Raw genomic sequence first — 20,681 nt, 5'->3', positions numbered from 1 at the left:
TTCTTTGTCTTGACATGAGGCTATTACTTTAGAGGAAGCTGTTTTAGAGAAGTGGCAGGAGCAGGACAAAGATCAAGTCTCAGGAACAGGAAGCTACCCACTAACTCAATGACAGTAACTGTGATACCCCTAATATCTCTAGACGTGGGGCTGTAAAACATCATCATAAATACAAATTCTTAAATGAACCAGGGGCTGGGTGTTGGCAGCTATAATGGTGCGCAGAGAGAAAAAAAGGAAAACAAAACAAATAAAAAATAACAGCAAACAATCTTCACTTCAAAATGAACCCCCAGACAAAATAGATGAAGAAATCTAATGCTGAGACAGCTAACAATATCATCATTTCAGATAATGAATTTATTCCTAGCAGAAGTGTGTAAACAAAGCAAAAAGGACAGCCACACACAGAGAGAAGATATTTGCTAAATAAGTCAAGAATTAGTATCCAGGAAACTCCTACAGATCAGTAAGGAAAAAACAAATAGCTCAGCTGTGAAATGAGTAAACAACACAAAAAGGCTGCTCAAGAAGAAACAAATAGCCAAAAAGACATTCCACCTCAGGAAGGAAAGTGAAAATTAAATCCATGATAAGACACAGTTGTGTACCCATTGGCAAAAGTTAGCAAGTCTGACAAAACCAAGTGTGGAAAGATGTGGGGAAACAAAAATTCTCAAACGTAACTGGTGTGAATGTAAATTGGAGTACCTACTTGAGAGTACAGCTTCAGCCCAGCAGTTTCAGAAATTCTGGTACATGTACCAAGAGATATATATGAGAAAATTCCTTCCAATATTGTTTGTAATAGTGCAAAATGAGAAACAAGCTAAATATTCCCTTAGAGATAAATAAATATACTATTTTCATATGACAGAATGCTTTCTCCAGTGAAAATGTATGAACCAAAGCAATTTGGATATATCTCAAAAATATTGCTTTGAGTAAAAGGTGGCAAGTGATTCCTGGAGGACTACTTATATAAAGATTGAAAACATACCAAATAATGCTGTATAGTTTATGAATACATGTATTTGTAAGAAATAAAATATATCAAAACATTCATGAGAATAATAACCACCAATTTCTCCAAAAATAGGGAATAGACCTGGGGAAGGGCACAAAGGGAGTGTTAACCATATATGTTATATTTTATTTCTTAAAAATGAAAAATTAAAATATCAAAGTATTTCACTCAAAACCTCCAAATCTTTGTTATTTAGATTAAATGACTTTTCCAAAAAAAAGGAGTTCATCTTAGCAAATTGGACAGACAAAAATATGTACTTAAGTGGCATTTTGAGTTGAGTCAGATTCATTTCAAATGCTGTTCTCCAGGTCAGAGAGCTTTTTCATTCTCTTTTACCCTTTTAGATATTATACTTCTTTTCACGTATCTGAGGGAAATCCAAATGTCATAGTCATTTACATGACAGACAAAAGATCATCATGTTAATAATTGTAGAAAGATTAAGATGAAGATTATTAGTACCTAACAATAACAGCAACAGCAAAAAACCCCAAACCAAAAAATGACATCTTATTCAATGTTTCAGAGCCATTAGGAAATATTTTCACATTTGCATGGCATAATAGACATCATATTAGAGTTAATATCATTTTACTGATGAAATAGGACATTTTTGTAACTTTAGTTCTCATTTCTACTTACTTGCCTGCAGAATTTTCTTAAGAATATATACTCTTTTGATCTATTATCTATTTCACTCTTACACTATTTCCTACTCTGTCTGAAATTATAAAAGTAGATCCCCACTCTTTACCTCAGGATCGTGTCATGTGGCCTTAAGAGATGATACTAAATTCTTAGTATCAAAACAAAAGTAATTGTGTCATAATAAACCTGAAAATTTAAGCAGTCCTGATTTGGAGCAATAGTGAGGAAATGTTTGAACATTTTGTTTGTTTGCGCTTGTATTGAGGGGGCTTTATGGGAAACAGAGTAGCCTATAACACGGGTCCCCAAAGTCATACAGTCTTCAGGGGGTTATCAAAATAGCTTGCTGCCTAAAACTAGTATTTTCCTCTTTTCCACTGTTACTGGAAATACTCTCTTGATTTTAGCTCAAAGAGTTGTCTGTCCCCTCTGTTCATTCTCAGAATTGAGTTTGTATACACTCAGCATTTAACAAATGCTTGTTCATAAAACCAAAGAGGTTGATGTTGGTCCAAATGGATTATATTTTTTCTAGTCCGAGCATTTGTCAATAGTATCTCAGATGGTCTATGTCCTTCGGAATAGGAGAAGCTAGCCTGATCATGCAGGAGACCCTGGTTCAGTTCCTACCCACTCCAGAATTCATGGGCTTCCCTGGTGGCTCAAGTGGTAAAGAATCCTTCTGCAATGCAGAAGACCTAGATTTGATCCTTGGGTTTGATCCCTGGGTTGGGAAGATCCCCTGGAGGAGGGCATGGCAACCTAGTATTCTTGCCTGGAGAATCCCCATGGACAGAGGAGCCTGGGGGCCTACAGTCCATGGGATTGCAAACAGTCGGACATGACTGAGCGACTAAGCACAGCACAGCAACACTCCCCACTAAATTCCTGCTGGGTATGTTCTTTTTGGTACTGTATCACCTTTATCTGAGGTTATAGACATTTTTCTCAATGTAAAAAAAAAAATCAGAAAAGCCATTATATAGAATATTTCATCTGTTTTTATTTTCACCTGTTCCTAACCTTGGTTCTCTCCTTAATCACTAGCTATGGACACTGTGTTCAGTCAGATCTTCCTATCTACTTGCCCTCAGTCACGGGCCATTCTTGGTTCCACTTGACCATCTGTTTTTTGTTGCTTCCTCCACATTGGAAAACTGTTTGTAATAAAATTAGCAAACATCACCGAGCATTTGCTTTGTGTACTGTTCTAAGTAAAAATATTACCTTTATCATTTCGTATAGATGATAATCTCAGGTACTGTTATTATTCCTGTGTTACAGATGAGGAAATTAGAAGCACAGGAAGATACTTTATTTGATATGTAAAAATTTACCCTGATACTTCTGTGAGGAACAAAGATGGAATCTATGTCAAAGTAAAGTACATTTTACTCTTGTCTGCTTTGTAACAAGGCTCCAAGAATGTTTTTTGAATGATTGAGTAATTATTACTGAAATGTACCATGTTTTGTGTATGTAGAACCCCCAGAATAATGTGGAGTGCAAATATAATAAGCACTGTGTCTATAACTCAGTAGCCACCCCTAACATATTCTAGTTTCCTTCTTCTCCTTCCCTTTTCCTCTTAATTTCAAAATCACAATGATTGTCTGATTGACTATCTTTAAAAGGTCATGATGAATTATTCCGTAATATTTGAAATGTTATGCTCAGAAAGGTCAAACCTTATTTTTTTGGTATGAAGTACCACATAGGTTTGTTTTTCCTGGGCATTTTTTTCTTTTTTCAAAGAAAGATGGCAAGAGATTTAGAGCAGGGTGCCCTCTTGAGGAAATTTTAGTACCTTCTCAAAAACTGGAACTGGCATTGGGTGAAGTGAAAAAATCCAGATAAATGATGTCCACTATGAACGAAGTGCTGATAAATAAATCTTAAAAAATAAGAGTAACCAAATACCACATATTTGAGAATTAATATTCTTAACTGTTATGCACTAATTTAGCAATTGTCAATAAGTTTTAAATAAAAACAAAAAGCTCTAGAAGATATTTTACATCCTCCTATTCACTCAGTCCTTCAAGCAACATTTATTAAGCACCTAGTCTGTGCTAGGAACCATGCCGAGCACAATGATCAATAAAACATAGCCTCTGCCTTTGTGATGCTTACTACTTGTGAGGAAGATCTCAGTAAAGAGAAATTAACAGATATATATGTAACTACAAACTGGGGAAAGTGCTGTGAAGGAAATGAAAAGATTCTGCAATAAAGAAGAACAAAATAAGTTTTCCCTAGGGTGGCCAAGGAAAACTGTTCTAAATGGAAATAACTGAGCTGCATCCATGCTTTTCAGTCCATTCCAGGTTTGCCCATCTAGTGTAGACAGCCTTATGGACCCCTTTCCTAGTTTCCTCCTTTATTTCAGCCTCTGCCCTGGAGCAGAGTTGACTCCTGCCTCTGAGGCAAGCAGACAAGTCTCATTCTTCTTTCCTCACCTCCCTGTTGCCTTAGAGCCTCACATTCATTACAGCGGGGGTGGGGGTGCTCAATTAATAAGTGTCTTCCTTATTAATACTGATAGCCCCGTTAGTAGAACATTAAAGCATTGTAATTATATTGCTTAAAAGCCACATTTCCAACATTGTTAAGATGTAGACGGTGTCAGTTTCAGTTGCTCAGTCGTGTCCAACTCTTTGTGACCCCATGGACTGCAGCACACCAGGCTTCCCTGTCCATCACCAACTCCTGGAACTTGCTCAAGCTCATGTCCATTGAGTTGGTGATGCCATCCAACCACCTCATCCTCTGTCCTCCTCTTCCCCTCTTGCTTTCACTCTTTCCCAGCATCAGGGTCTTTTCAGATGAGTCAGTTCCTCACATCAGGTGGCCAAAGTACTGGAGTTTTAGCTTCAGCATCAGTCCTTCCAATGAATATTCAGGACTGATTTCTTTAGGATGGACTGGTTGGATCTCCTTGCAGTCCAAGGGACTCTCAAGAGTCTTCTCCAACACCACAGTTCAAAATCATCAATTCTTTGATGGTTAGCTTTCTTTATAGTCCAAATCTCACATCCATACATGACTACTGGAAAAACCATTGCTTTGCCTAGATGGACCTTTATTGACACAGAAATGTCTCTGCTATCTAGGTTGGTCATAGCTTTTCTTCCAAGGAGGAAGCATGTTTTAATTTCATGGCTGCAGTCACTATCTGCAGTGATTTTGGAACCCCCCAAAATTAAGTCAGTCACTGTTTCCTTTGTTTCCCCATCTATTTGCCATGAAGTGATGGGACTGGATGCCACGATCTTAGTTCTCTGAATGTGAGTTTAAGCCAACTTTTTCACTCTTCTCTTCCACTTTCATCAACCAAGAGGCTCTTTAGTTCTTTGCTTTCTGCCATAAGTGTGTGTCATCTGCATATCTGAGGTTATTGATATTTCTCCCGGCAATCTTGATTCTAGCTTGTGCTTCATCCAGCCCAGCATTTCTCATGATGTACTCTGCATAGAAGTTAAATAGGTAGGGTGACAATATACAGCCTTGACATACTCCTTTCCCAATTTGGAACCAGTCTCTTATTCCACGTCCAGTTCAAACTTTTGCTTCTTGACCTGCATACAGATTTCTCGAGAGGCAGGTCAGGTGGTCTGGTATTCCCATCTCTTGAAAAATTTTCCACAGTCTGTTGTGATGCACACAGTCAAAGGCTTTGGCCTAGTCAGTAAGGCAGAAGTAGAGGTTTTTCTGGAACTCTCTTGCTTTTTTGATGATCTGACAGATGTTGGCAATTTGACCTCTGGTTCCTCTGCCTTTTCTAAATCCAACTTGAACATCTGGAAGTTTACGGTTCACGTACTGTTGCAGCCTGGCTTGGAGAATTTTGAGCATTACTTTGCTAGCGTGTGAAATGAGGGCAATTGTGCAGTAGTTTGAATGTGCTTTGGCATCTTCGCATCCTGTAATGCCAAGTCAAGTGGGCCTTAGGAAGTATCACTACAAACAAAGCTAGTGGAGGTAATAGAATTCCAATTGGGCTATTTCAGATCCTAAAAGATAATACTGTGAAAGTGTTCCACTCAGTGTGCAAGCAAATTTGGAAAACTCAGCAGTGGCCACAAAACTGGAAAAGGTCAGTTTTCATTCCAGTCCTAAAGAAAGGCAATGCCAAAGAGGGTCTCAGAAGGTGAAAAAGACAGGCTGCCCTGCCTGCCACTATGCTTTGAGTAGAGAAAGAGAAATAGGCATGAGGACGGCAGAGAATTTGATCATGGAATATAGTTTGTTCGTGTTGACTGTGAAGTATATATGGAATCTAGAAAATGGTACTGATGAACCTCTTTGCAGGGCAGGAATAAAGACATGGACATAGTGAACACACGTGTGGACATGGAGAAGGGAAGGAGAGGGTGAGACAGATTGAGAGAGTAGCATTGACATATATACACTACCAAGTGTGAAATAGATAGCTAATGGGAAGCTGCTGTATAGCACAGATTACTCCACTCAGTGCTCTGTGATGACCTAGATGGGTGGGAGCGGGGAGGGAGAGCTCGAGAGGGAGGGGAAGTATGTATACTTATAACTGATTCATGTTGTTGTCCAGCAGAAACTAACACAACTTTGTAAAGCAATTATACTCCAATAAAAATGAGAGAAATGGAATTATCTATGGTACCAAGCATACTGAAGTCTCCAATCAGAATTGGAAATATGAAAGTAGATCTCAGGGAAGAGTTCAAAAGCACTGCTCTTCAAGGGTTTCAAAGCTCACACAGGCATACTGTATAATGGTTGACTTAAGTACCATTATGTGCTAGTGTTTCAGTTGTGTTTGACTTTTTGTGACCCTATGGACCCACCAAGCTACTCTGTCCATGGAATTCTCGGCAAAAATACTGGAATGGGTTGCCATTCTCATCTCCAGGGGATTATCCCAACCCAGGGATCGAACCCGAGTTTCCCGCTTTGCAAGTGTATTCTTTCCTGCCTGAGCCGGAAAGGAAGCCCAAGTACAATTACAGTCAATCCATCTGGAGAAAGAAGTTTAGCTAGAACTTCTTTCTCCAGATGGATTGATTGTGCCAGATTGGAAGGTTTAACCGATGTGGACAGCACTGCCTGCACTGGGTGGCCCTCAGTGACTTCTGGGTTGGTGTTTATGTGGCCATACGAGTCTGGAACCTGAGCTGTGAGGAAGTTCCTTATACCTTAGTTGTAACTATAAATAGCTCTCTTCAAGAACACTAACCACCTTCTTATTAACCAGCTGCTATGGAAAAAATAACCCCTTTGAATCTCACTTCTGTCACCTCTAAATTGGGGTTAAAAATCTGTTTACTTCACAAAGTTATTATACTTTGAATATAAATAATATATGCTGTGTTGGTCAGATTGTGCTGAAACTAATACATTCATACATTGTTGCTGCTGCTAAGTCGCTTCAGTCATGTCCGACTCTCTGTGACCCCATAGATGGCAGCCCACTGGGCTCTGCCTTCCCTGGTATTCTCCAGGCAGGAACACTGGAGTGGGTTGCCATTTCCTTCTCCAATGCATGAAAGTGAAAAGTGAAAGTGAATTCACTCAGTCGTGTCCTACTCTTCACAACCCCATGAACTCCAGCCTACCAGGCTCCTCTGTCCACGGGATTTTCCAGGCAAGAGTACTGGAGTTGGGTGCCAGTGCCTTCTCTGACATTGTTGCTACTAGATAGCAATTTGCAAGATACACCAAAAACCATAAAATGCACAAACTCCTTTGACCCAGTAATTTTGTTCCTGGTAATTTATTCTATGGAAAAAAAAAAAAAAAAAAACTAAGTGAAAAATCATATACATTAGAGCATTTTCTATTCAAAAAGTTATAAACAATAATAGAATGATTAAATAAAATATCTTGCCTTAACACAATGAAATATTGACCAACTCCTAAGGAAACTATAGGTATGTAGAAAACAGTTGGGGAAAAACATGAACAAAATAAAACAACGGATAGTATAGTAGAATTTTAAGTATTTTTCCTTTTATTAATTTATCTGAATGTTATTACTCCAGCAGAATAATTAAAATGCTTAAAGCATTTTAAAATTAAAAAAAAAATTTTTGGCTCCAAACTAAATTTCTTCTTACTGTCTCTTATTTTTCATTTAGGGAAATTATCGTTTCATGAAACTCTTACTTACACGCAGAGCAAACTGGATGCAGAAGGATCTGGAAGAAATGACTCCTTTACACTTGACTACTCGGCACAAGAGCCCTAAATGTTTGGCACTTCTGCTGAAGTTTATGGCACCAGGAGAAGTGGATACACAGGATAAAAACAAGGTAACAGACTATCAGAATGGAAGACAAGTAGAACAGAAAGCAAACACTTTATTTTATGATGTGACGCCTTAAGGAAGAAGGCTCAATTACCACTCGTACATGGCAGAACAATTCCAAATCTCCATATGCCCCAGTAAAGGATTTCATTTAAACTGTGTCCTGCCAGCAACTGTAGTGTAGTGGGTAGTATCATCTTCTCACATATGGGGAAACCAAAGCTCAAGAAGATTAAAATTCTACCAAAGATCCAAGTGCCAGGACTAGAATGTGAACCCAGGCCTGTCTAACTCATTATTTGACTGCTAGTCATGATAGTTGCAATTTGCTGTGAGATTTGTGGTGACCAAATGCCCCCAAATAATGTACTTAGTGCATAACTGCTTTAATGTCCTGGGCTTTGACATACTTCTTGGGTTTCAGTGTCAGTTCAGTTCAGTTGCTCAGTTGTGTCCGACTCTTTGTGACCCCATGAATCACAGCACGCCAGGCCTCCCTATCCATCACCAACTCCTGGAGTTCACTCAAACTCACGTCCATCGAGTCGGTGATGCCATCCAGCCATCTCATCCTCTGTCGTCCCCTTCTCCTCCTGCCCCCAATCCCTCCCAGCATCAGAGTCTTTTCCAATGAGTCAGCTCTTTGCATGAGGTGGCCAAAGTATTGGAGTTTCAGCTTCAGCATCAGTCCTTCCAGTGAACACCCAGGACTGATCTCCTTCCGAATGGACTGGTTGGATCTCCTTGCAGTCCAAGCGACTCTCAAGAGTCTTCTCCAACACCACAGTTCAAAAGCATCAGTTCTTCAGCACTCAGCTTTCTTCACAGTCCAACTCTCACACCCCATACATGACCACTGGAAAAACCGTAGCCATTTCCAGTGTAGAAGCCACTAATTGTCTGTGTGCATCAACTTACTTAACCTCGCTATACTTCAATTTTCCCGTGTGTGAAAGGGGATAAACAGGGTTGTTGAAGATAAAATGAGATAATATATATCAAGTATTTAGCACAATGCCCAGTGCATAGTATTCTCTCAATAAATACTAGCTGTAAAATTATTATTAATTTCATTTTCATTGTAATATTTGCTCTGACATTGTTATTGGGATTCATTATCTTCCATGCTCTTGAATTTGAACATGTTGTTTCAGTTCAGTTCAGTTCAGTCGCTCAGTCGTGTCAGACTCTTTGCGACCCCATGAATCACAGCACGACAGGCCTCCCTGTCCATCACTAGCTCCCGGAGTTCACTCAGACTCACGTACATCAAGTCGGTGATGCCATCCAGCCATCTCATCCTCGGTCGTCCCCTTCCCCTCCTGCCTCCAATCCCTCCCAGCATCAGAGTCTTTTCCAGTGAGTCAACTCTTCACATGAGGTGGCCAAAGTACTGGAGCTTCAGCTTTAGCATCATTCCTTCCAAGGAAATCCCAGGGTTGATCTCCTTTAGAATGGACTGGTTGGATCTCCTTGCAGTCCAAGGGACCCTCAAGAGTCGTCTCCAACACTAGAGTTCAAAAGCATCAATTCTTTGGCTCTCAGCCTTCTTCACAGTCCAACTCTCACATCCATACATGACCACTGGAAAAACCATGGCCTTGACTAGACAGACCTTAGTTGGCAAAGTAATGTCTCTACTTTTGAATATACTATCTAGGTTGGTCACAACTTTTCTTCCAAGGAGTAAGCGTCTTTTAATTTCATGGCTGCAGTCACCATCTGCAGTGATCTTGGAGCCCCAAAAAATAAAGTCTGACACTTTCCACTGTTTCTCCATCTATTTCCCATGAAGTGATGGGACCGGATGCCATGATCTTCGTTTTCTGAATGTTGAGCTTTAAGCCAACTTCTTCACTCTCCTCTTTCACTTTCATCAAGAGGCTTTTTAGCTCCTCTTCACTTTCTGCCATAAGGGTGGTGTCATCTGCATATCTGAGGTTACTGATATTTCTCCTGGCAATCTTGATTCCAGCTTGTGTTTCTTCCAGTCCAGCGTTTCTCATGATGTACTCTGCATAGAAGTTAAATAAGCAGGGTGACAATATACAGCCTTGACGCACTCCTTTTCCTATTTGGAACCAGTCTGTTGTTCCATGTCCAGTTCTAACTGTTGCTTCCTGGCCTGCATACAGATTTCTCAAGAGGCAGGTTAGGTGCTCTGGTATTCCCATCTCTTTCAGAATTTTCCACAGTTTATTGTGATCCACTCAGTCAAGTAATGCTCAAAATTCTCCAAGCCAGGCTTCAGCAATATGTGAACCGTGAACTTCCAGGTGTTCAAGCTGGTTTTAGAAAAGGCAGAGGAACCAGAGATCAAATTGCCAAATCCGCTGGATCATGGAAAAAGCAAGAGAGTTCCAGAAAAACATCTATTTCTGCTTTATTGACCATGTTGTATACATTGGTCATTGTTTTGATCAACATTCTGATTATTCTTTACAGGAAAAAAATGTGGTCTTTAGTTAGACAAAGGCAGTCATCCTCTTCCTTTTCATCAGGCACTTAAGTATAGAGTCTTGCAAACTCCTGCACACTCATGAAATTTAAAGCTGTTATAATTAAGTCCCTGGGTTGATGCTCAATAACCTTTTCACTCCCATAGTATTCTTAATGTGATTTTTAAATTTTGTTGAGTAGTCACTCATATAACCTGAAGTTCTGAGATCAAGTTTTTAATTTTACAACTACTGTAAATTGATGTTATTCCTAACTCACAGCATTTGTAGTGCTAATAGTTCACTGAGATTTCCCTGGGCATCCAGTGGTTGGGACTCTTCATGTTCACTGCTGAGAGCACGGGTTTTCTGGGTTGGGGAACTATGATTCTTCAAGCCATGTACTACGGCCAGAAAATAAATATTTCATTGAAAAAAGCAATTTGTTCAGTCCACAAAGACCCATTAATCACTCGATCAGAGTAAAAGTCCTTTACTACGTTTATGCCATTTAGCAGATTGCTTATCCTCCTCACGCTCAGTTTCCTCATCAGTCATGTGCAAATTCAAGAGTGCTCATCTCCCAGAGTTGTCCTGATAGAGACTACAGGAGAGGAAGTATGCAGAAGTCGTACAGCAGTAGCTGCCATGCAGTAAGAGTGTGGGAAAAGTTTGTTGTGTTGTCGCTGTTCTGTTGTCAATGTCATTTTGAGAATCTCTTCATTTTGCAGCAAACAGCTCTGCATTGGAGTGCCTACTACAATAACCCTGAGCATGTGAAGCTGCTCATCAAGCACGATTCTAACATTGGAATTCCTGATGTCGAAGGCAAGATCCCACTTCACTGGGCAGCCAACCACAAAGATCCAAGTGCTGTTCACACAGTGCGATGCATTCTGGTGGGTATAATGGATGGCCTTACCCCCCAAGAGAAATTATGTTATGAATTATCCGCTGTATGCAAAAGCATTTTACAGCACACTAGCAAATTATGACACAAAAGAGTACAACAAAAAACGTGTGAGTTCATCAGCAAGAAATAGAACATTTTAATACTGTGATTTAAGACCACACAGAAATTTCCTGCATGCCTGCTTCCAGCGGCGTTCTCTGTCCCTATGCCATGCTCATTTCTGTCCCGCATCGGCTACTTTTCTGAGTTCCTATTTATCATCCCTGACTTTGTTTTATACTTGTTCTTATCAAATAGTAAGTAGATGTAAGTGAATAAATACATTTAAGATATAAGGAATAAGGAAACTTATGTACTCATCACTGAGTGGAGGAGCCAAGTAAATCACTGTTTAAGTTCCCTGGGTACCTCCAAGTAGCATTCTTTTATCTCCTTTCTCAGAGGCAGCCACTACCCTCAATTTTGTGCTTATTATTCCACGGGTTTTCATTATAGTTTTGCCACATATGTTTGCATTCCTAAACAATGTACTGTTTCATTTTTAACATTTTTGCATTTTATATTCATAGAATCATACTGTATGTATTCTGAGACATCCTTTTCTCTTGCTCAGTGTTAAGTTGGTGGTTTTAATCTGTGTTGCTGTGTGTAGCTGTAATATGTTACTTTTTACTGCTATATGCTGACTAGTATTCCATTTTTTGAAGATTAAATGACACACATTTTTCATTCTGTTATTGACAGACATTTGAAACTGTTTCCAGTTTTTTGCTATTTACAACAGTGCTGCTTTGAACCTTTTTTAAAAACCCTATTTAGGGTATGAATTTAACTGGTTGTTGCAGGTGTATAGAAATGCAGATGATACTTTTGGCCATTAATTGTATATCTAACCAACTTTCTATACTTATGAATTTCAAATGTCTATCAGATTCTTTGAGGTGTTTTTAATCATTTCTTCCAAAATTACCACTTACATGCTGTGGTAGTCTAATGTTTGGTCCTATTTGCTTATAACACAGAAATCAGACTTTTGAAGATGTTATTGTTTTATGTATACAATGATTAACTTATTTCTACTTGTTTGTTACCTGATTCCTCTGCCGTGCATTTCTCCTTGGATCTCCAGTTTTCCTTCCAGAGTTACTGCCTTTTTCCTTGAAATACAATTCTTAGCATTCTCATTAGTATAGATGTCTGGTAGTTAACTCCCTGATTAATTCAACTGTTAAGAATGTCTGTGTTTCTACAATGCTCTTGAATACGTAGTTTTTCTGTATACACAATTCTAGGTAGTTACTTTTATCAGCTCTTTCAGACTGTTATTTTGCTGCTTTCTGCCTTTCATTGTTCCTCTTAAACAGTCTGTTATTTGTCTAATTGTAATCCCTTTATAGATTATCTTTTCTCTCCAGGTGGTTTTTAAAATTTTTCTATACAGTATTCTACAGTTTTACTACAGTGTGTCTAGTATGCCTTTTTTTTTTTTTTTCGTGTTTAGTATACATTCTGATTATCGCATCTCAGTTCTGGAAAATATATAGCCATTATCTCAGTATTGCTTCTCTTTCTTTCTCTCTATGCCTGCCTATGGGGTCTCCAATAATGCATATTTTAGACCTTTGCATCTTGCTTTCTATGTCTGTTAACTTTTCTTTTACATTTCTATCATCTTGTCCCATTCTGCTACATTCTGGGTAATTACATCAGATCTGCCTTCCAGTTTACCAAGTCTTTCTTCAGCTGCATCCAGTCTTGTTTACACTATTTGTTTAGTCTTCAATCTTGGTGATTGTGGTTTCACTTCTAAAAGTTCTCCTCAGTTCTTTTTCAGACCTGCCTGATCATTTTGAGAGCTTTTTCCCTTGCTTACTTTAAGCCTTTTTAACTGTGCTATGTGGTTTGTGGAATCTTAGTTCCCCCACCAATAATCAAACCCCTCCCGCCTGCATTGGAAGCACAGATTCTTAACCACTGGACTGCTGAGGAAGTCCCCATTTTTTATTTTCTTATGTGTTTTATCATTAGTTATTTTATATTCTCTATGTGTTCATTTCAAAATCTGAGGTCTCTGGAGGGTGATTCGCACTTATAATATCTTCCTTACAAATTTGGCTTTTTTCCCCCTCCTTTGTAAGTGCATTTAAGTCCTTGGGAGGCTGAAGGTCCTACAATGCCACCGTGGTAATATTCTACTTCTTTTTTGAAGTGTTTTATAATACCTTTTATACTCTTCTTGTATAAAATAGGCTGACTGGATAGAGAGCTCTAAACCTGGAAAGGCCCTTCAAAGAGTTCTTAAATTGGGACAGGAGGGCTTGACTTTGGGTGTGACCTAATCTGAGAAGGGACCTGAGGTGGGCGAGGAACTCTCTTCAGCTAAAGCAGTTCCAGAAAGCTGGCAGGAGAAGATCGCCTGCTGCTAGCACTTTCAGCAGCGGTGGAGTCGGGAAGGAGGACCTAAGCAGTGCATCATATCTCTACAAAGATCCAGAAGAAAAACAAAGAAATGTTGTGAACTGTCAGTTTAAACCAAAAATCTAATATCCATGTGATAAAAAAGTTTCAACCTCATTCATAAAAGGAATACAGTTTAAAGCATCAGTGAAATGCTTTTCATACCTACAAGGGGAAAAATGTTTTAAGTTTAATAATATCAAGTGGTTAATTTGTGCCAGCATGTGGGGAAATAAAAGCTTTTACACATCGTCATGGATGTGTTAATTAGTACAGCCATTTGGAGAGCAGTTTGACAATACCTAACTGAAGATGCAGATATCTTTTAACCCAGCAGTTTCCCTTCAAAGTATCTGGGCTAGAGAAAAATCTCACATATATGCCACAAGGAGATATGTAAAGGAAGTGCAATGTAAAAAATGCATTGCAGCATTTTTGTTAATAGTGGAAAACAGTGTAAGTAACCTAAATATCCTTCAGTAAGGGCTTCCCTGGTGGCTCAGATGGTAAAGAATCCACCTGCAATGTGGGAGACCTGGGTTCCATCCCTGGGTTAGGAAGATCCCTAGAGAAAGGAAAGGCTACCCAATCCAGTAATCTGGCCTGGAGAATCTCCATGAACAGAGGAGCCCGGTGGGCTACAGTCCATGGGGTTGCAAAGAGTTAGGCATGACTGAGTGACTTTCAAGAGAATGGATAACTAAATTGTGGTTTAACAAAGAGATTAGTATCATTACAGATACCCAAATGTATTGTGTTGAATTAAAAAAATTTAAAAATATAATTTTGAAAGAAAAAATTCAAGGATATACATGGCATAATGCATAAGTATAAATATTGAAAACACATACAAAATTTATCTATTGTTTATGGATATATATATATGAAGCAAAAATACAAAACATATGGCTTTAGCAGAATCCATAACAGATTAAAAAAGCACATTAGGGAAAGTGTTGATTCCTATTTAATCTAGATAGTACAAGTACATTTATTTTTCTGTACTTTTTATAGTTAAATATGAAATTAAATATTTTAAGATTTAGACTGTATACTTTTTTTAATTTTATCACTTCTGCTGAGAGAATATATAGGTTTCAAAAATTGCTCAGTTAATACTTATATCAAATGTGGCTTTTTTGAGGATTCTATGTATGTCTGAAGTCTCTGTTTCCTTAAAAATAGGATGCTGCTCCAACAGAGTCTTTACTGAACTGGCAAGACTACGAGGGTCGAACACCTCTTCACTTTGCAGTTGCTGATGGGAATGTGACAGTGGTTGATGTCTTGACCTCATACGAAAGCTGCAATATAACATCTTACGATAACTTATTTCGAACGCCACTTCACTGGGCAGCTTTGCTAGGTGGGTTGAATATGAAACCAAGGACCAACAGTAGGAGGAACTGCTTGAGTACAGAAAATTTTCCGTGGCTTCTCCCCACTATCAGCTCCCACCTCCTATTTAATTGGTTTAATTTTTAATTGATATGTAGTACTTTGTACCTAAATTCCTCTGTTGTATGCTAAAATTTTAACAATATAAATGTATTCTATGTTATATGTTAATTTCAACAACATGTCTTAAAATTGTTATTATAAAACCAATGTGCATTTGTTAACAAATGTAAATATAAAATAATCTTCACATTTCAATGCCTTTGCTTTTTTTGGAGAAGGGCTTTAATTTTATGTTTCAGCTAATACTATGTTTGATTTTCTTCTTCATATTTCCTGATGTACCTTTTACTTAGCATTTTTGGGGATCACTTTTTTATATGGGAGATTATATATGTGTATCTGTCTGAATTTTGGCAATCTGAGAGTCTTTCCCTTTAAGTGAAGGAGTTTTGCCCACTGACAGTCATTGTTACAAATTGTACAATTTGATCTTTTTTCTGTTATTCTGATCTTTGAGGGTTAGTTTTTTTTTCCCCTTAATTTGGAGTTTTTCCTGATTTCTTTGTTTTCTGCCTTGTGGTGTATGGATTACATTGTAGCTATCTGGTTTTGAATTTCCTAATGTTTCAGGAGGGTTTCTAGGTTTTACTAGTAGTTACTTTTAAATTTATTAAAAGCTTTCTTGAGCCTAAGCCTCAGTCAAGAGCAAAACTGCATTTACTGATTCCCATCTATTTACAATGAGGAATTTGACATACTTTCACTTATACTCTTTGGGTGTTTGTTAATATGATCTGACAGTTATTAATATTAATGATTATAAAAAGATTATTTTGTAGGTACTTTGTAGGACTTAGTTTTTAAATTACATGTTATCTCTTTTTTAAATTATTCTTACATTTGCATTTGGTTTTATAGTCAGATTTATAATTATTATTCAGTCTTCATTTCAGTGTTTAGTTTCATTCCTTTTCCTCTGCATTTTTGCAAATTTGTCTGCATGGCACTAAACTGAATTTTCATGAATTCTGCTTTCTTTCTGCCTCTTATAGATTATATTTTAGGCTATGTTTTTATTTCCTTCTATCATCCATATTTCTTTTTTTCTCAGCTTTTTATATTTTTACCTCCTCCCATTACCCTTTCATTTTAGATTGTCTTCTTCTTAGGATACTGTTTCACTTCATAGAGGCCATCTTTCTGTAAAAGTCAAGGATGCCAAACTGTTGCCTGAAATTTTCTTCCGGATCCTTCTCTAGATCATTTTCTGAGGTATGCTCTTGTTCTTTCTGATGGTGTTCCTTTCCCCCGTCTTAAGAGTGTTTCTAATTTTTCTCCTTATCTCTCAAACAAGATGAGAAGTATTTAGATTGAGTGTGTGGCATAAATTGCCCTTGACCCTACTTTTGCCCATTTGTGTAATGGAGCACTCGATCTCAAACCAGAGCTGAGGAGCAGGCAGAGGAGCACAACTCCCATGCAAATTCCTGTTTTTCTGCTTGGCGTTCATGCAGTGTATTCTTGCTCTGCTAATGTGGCTTCTGCGTCATTGCCTCATTCCCTGTACACTGAAGCAATAGCATGTATGAAATTGAGGTTTCCTAAATATACTGTTGGCAGGTCTGTTCATTCTTTGATCTTTTCTACAGTCCTTCACTTGGGGAGACCTCCTCCACATCCTCCAAAATGGACTGCAGAGCACTCTTCTCTACCAGCACCTCACTATTCCTGCCCACTTCTGGGGTTTGAAGTTACTGCCTAGGTGTTCAAATATTGGGGGAAGGAAGTACAAAGTGATAGACAGAAGGCCCAGAGGTCACAAGAGACTGTGTTATAGCTGGTCCGCCTGAATAGCAGACGAGAACAGCCATACAGTTCTGATTGGTTGTGCAGTAGAACCTGGAGATGAGGGACAGAGAGGGCCTGCCTTCTGACACCTTCCCTCCCTCTTGATGGGCAGTTTTATAAGGTGAACCAAGGGATGCAGTAAGCTGGTACCATATACAGTTTTTTCTCAGTCTGGCAATTATAATTAGTCATTTCCTTGTTGATCAAAGCATTGAGTTTTTAGTATTTACGTTTTTGCCTTTGTGCTGCCTAATCATAGTATTTTGGTAAGAAGTTAGAAGAGGCAGCACCAGGGACCATTCTTCTGAAACCCTTGGGAGTGCTGGTTTATGGACTAGTGATTTTTCTTTTCCCTTTCCTTGAAACAGACCATAAATGAATCAGTCCTTTTGTGTGATAACTACCTTGTGTCTGCTTTCAGGCCATGCACAGATTGTCCATCTCCTTTTAGAAAGAAATAAGTCTGGAACCATTCCATCTGACAGCCAAGGAGCAACACCCTTGCACTATGCAGCTCAGAGTAACTTTGCTGTAAGTAAACCATGATAGTTATCTCCTTTTAAATTAGAATGTTATCATCAGCACAGTATAATTCCATCTTCCTCACCTCCCCTAATGTACCATTGAATAGTACACGGAATACTCAGATTGCTAAAATACCTTAATTTCCCACATTTCTTTCTCTCTGGTACCCATAGCAAATATAGCTATAGTTCTTCTTCCTGGCACTCCTAAAAATCTATTCTACTTACCACCTACAGTTTTGGTAAACCTTTATCTTCTATTATCTCCCAAGATCTCAGAAAAATACTAAGTTTTGAGGTGGGGTTCATTCTTATTATGAAAAGATAAGAAATTCAGTTGGCCCACTATAGTCAATCTATGGAAATCATAATTCAATCCAGAGTTCAACGCAGGCCTATGTAAAGACATGTTATCCCTATTTAGAGATGAAGAAACCAAGATTCCAAGAGATTAAATGATTTGCCACAATGTTTCTTTTTAATATACTTTAGTGTTTTTATAGTTTATTTATTTATTTTTGGCTGTGCTCGGTCTTCATTGCTGTGTGTGGGGGCTTTCCTCTAGTTGGAGCAAGTGGGGGCTACTCTCTAACTGTGGTATGTGAGCTTTTCTTTGCCGTGGCTCCTCTTGTTGCAGAGCACAGGCCCTGGGGCATGCAGGCTTCAGTCGCTGTGGCATGTAGGGTCAGTAGTTGCAGCTAACAGGCTCGGGAGCACATGCTCAGTACCTGTGGTGCATGGGCTTAGTTGCTCCGTGGCACGTGGGATCTTCCCAGATCAGGGATCGAATCCATGTCTCATGCATTGGCAAGTGGCCTCTTTACCACTGAGCCATTGGGGAAGCCTTGTCTAGAACCCAGCTCTTGGATTCCGAATTTAACTATGTACAGAAACTAGTAGTTAAGTAGCTGTGCTAATGAAAATAAGAAAGAATACTAGAACATTATAGAAAGAAACACTTGCTGTAGATAATTTGCCAATTACAGAAATAGTTTTTTAATGATTATGCAAAGTCTAAGCTCAGTTTCAAGTCTCTTGATCTCCTTTAGACTCTATTAACTTGCAAGAGGTTGTAATTCCCTTTTTTAAAAATACTACCACCAACATCAAAACCCCATAAAACCCTTGTAAGTATTCATCACTTAGAAAACATACTGAACAAAAGAAATGTTTGCAAATTGTTAAAAGAAACCCCCCAAATCACCAACATTTTAAAAAAAACTATTTCTTTATTCAAGTCTACTTAATAAGCACCTACATTAGCTCCTGGGAGCTAAGCTATAATACTGCAGTAGCTCAACAACTAGTTTTAAGACTAGAAAGCAGTGTGTGTTGCAGTAGAAAGAGTGTGGTAACTTAACCCTGGATTCTACTTGTGTGTTTGCTACCAGTATTTATGTGGCCTTGAGCCTAAATCTCATCTGTAAAATGAGGAGCTGGAATAGATGAACCCTTACATTTTTTCTTGCTCTAAAGTATTGAACATCAACATTTTATGCATCTCTAGCCAATTCACAGCCTCCAGAAATTGTTTTTTCTGAAACTATTTTATTTCCATCCAAGCAAAAGTGCCTATGATCTTCCTATAAGTTTGTAAGCATCTGAGTTTTGAGGAAAGATGCAATTTTAAGTGCTGTGAATATTGTTGTTATTTAGTCGCTAAGTCATGCCTATCTCTTTTCAACCCCATGGACTGTAGCCTGCCAGGCACCTCTATCCATGGGATTTCCCAGGTAAGAATACTGGAGTGGGTTGCCATTTCCTTCTCCAGGGGATTTTCCTGAGCCAGAGATCGAACCCACATCTCCTGCATTGGCAGGTGGATTCTTTACCACTGAGCCACCAGGGAAGTAGCTATGAATATTAACTGCCATTAAAATTGTCAAACACTATAAGAATTATTAAGGGTCTTCATTTTTGTATGATTCTATAGAGGAAGGACTTAGAATGCAGGAATTACTGAATAATATTTGTTAGGTGAATTGAACACTGCACTTCTCAGTAGCCACCACTCATCATTTGATAAATCCATTAACTATTAAAAAAAATAGTAACAAAGTACATAGTTTCTTCTCTGCAGTTAAAGTTTTAAATTTAATTGAGAATAATCATTCTCAATTATAAGAATATTGAATGGGGGAATTAAGTTATATTTTAAAATGCTGTGAAAACTAAAACCAATACATAAGGACAGCAGATTGTTATTTCCAATGGAAATCATAATTTTATTATTCATAAAAAGATAATTTCATTTGATTCAAAAGTAGACCAAAAAATACTTTGCTTCTTAGTGGAAGTCACGTATAACACTGGTTTTATTGCCATAGAAAATGCCACTCTCATGTCTCAAATTTTTTAATGTTTTCTTACAGGAAACAGTTAAAGTGTTTTTAAAACATCCATCAGTAAAAGATGATTCAGACCTTGAAGGAAGAACATCCTTTATGTGGGCTGCTGGGAAAGGCAGTGATGACGTCCTTAGGACTATGCTGAGCTTAAAATCTGACATTGACATTAATATGGCAGATAAATATGGAGGTACAGGTAAGAACTGGCAGACATATTCAGCTTTCATTCAGGCTTCAGGGTATAGATGGTGCTATAATACTTGCAAAATAGCAAGTTGAAACCATTGTTCCTAATCTACTATTATTTGACATTGATCTTTACTTTTTAAGTTTAGGTTGCCAGGATATCACTCCAACAGCTTTATTTTTCCAAGTATTACAGCTAAAATTACCCTATGTTATTATCAAGTAAATTTTGACATTGATTTACAAGCCTTGTTGCTCCTTAGACGTAATTGCAGGAACTCTTCTGATCATATATCTTTGCATAAAAAAGCATAAACCTGAACTTTAAAAACTATGTATACTTAGCAGTTGTTAACTACATTTTCAAAAATTTAGAATTATATTTTAAAGAATGCACACATCTATGTGTGTTCTCGCCAGTCTCATTTAATATGCTGTTTTCTCAGTTTTGAACAGCATTACTGCTGTTCTCCTGAATCTCCCATTTCTCCCATTAACCTCCCATGACTCTAGAAGCTTCAAAGCTTTGAAAGCTCTTCCTATATGCTTCCTTTAATCTCTTTTTCTAAGAAGAGAGCCCTCGAACAATGTGTTGATTACTA

General features: G+C 38.2%; 1 protein-coding gene across 16 annotated transcripts in view; it reads left to right on the top strand.

Moving 5' to 3' along the window:
* The window catches only part of INVS (inversin), a 136,021-nt gene that overhangs the window by 55,516 nt on the left and 59,824 nt on the right, over positions 1 to 20,681 (top strand). For 15 of the 16 annotated variants that reach the window (XM_060409238.1, XM_012120186.5, XM_060409239.1 and 12 more), the window contains 5 exons: positions 7,795 to 7,968; positions 11,134 to 11,301; positions 14,958 to 15,138; positions 17,443 to 17,552; positions 19,918 to 20,089. In XM_060409238.1, coding sequence (XP_060265221.1) covers positions 7,795 to 7,968; positions 11,134 to 11,301; positions 14,958 to 15,138; positions 17,443 to 17,552; positions 19,918 to 20,089 — 805 coding nt within the window. Of the gene's footprint in view, positions 1 to 2,962; positions 3,058 to 7,794; positions 7,969 to 11,133; positions 11,302 to 14,957; positions 15,139 to 17,442; positions 17,553 to 19,917; positions 20,090 to 20,681 lie in introns of those variants that run through there. The other variant, XM_042243190.2, reaches the window with a different exon arrangement.

The sequence above is a fragment of the Ovis aries genome, chromosome 2, assembly GCF_016772045.2.
Source record: "Ovis aries strain OAR_USU_Benz2616 breed Rambouillet chromosome 2, ARS-UI_Ramb_v3.0, whole genome shotgun sequence".
NCBI classification, from domain to species: domain Eukaryota; kingdom Metazoa; phylum Chordata; class Mammalia; order Artiodactyla; family Bovidae; genus Ovis; species Ovis aries.
The sequence above is the reverse complement of the archived record's forward strand: the minus strand, read 5'-3'. Positions and strand labels throughout refer to the sequence as shown.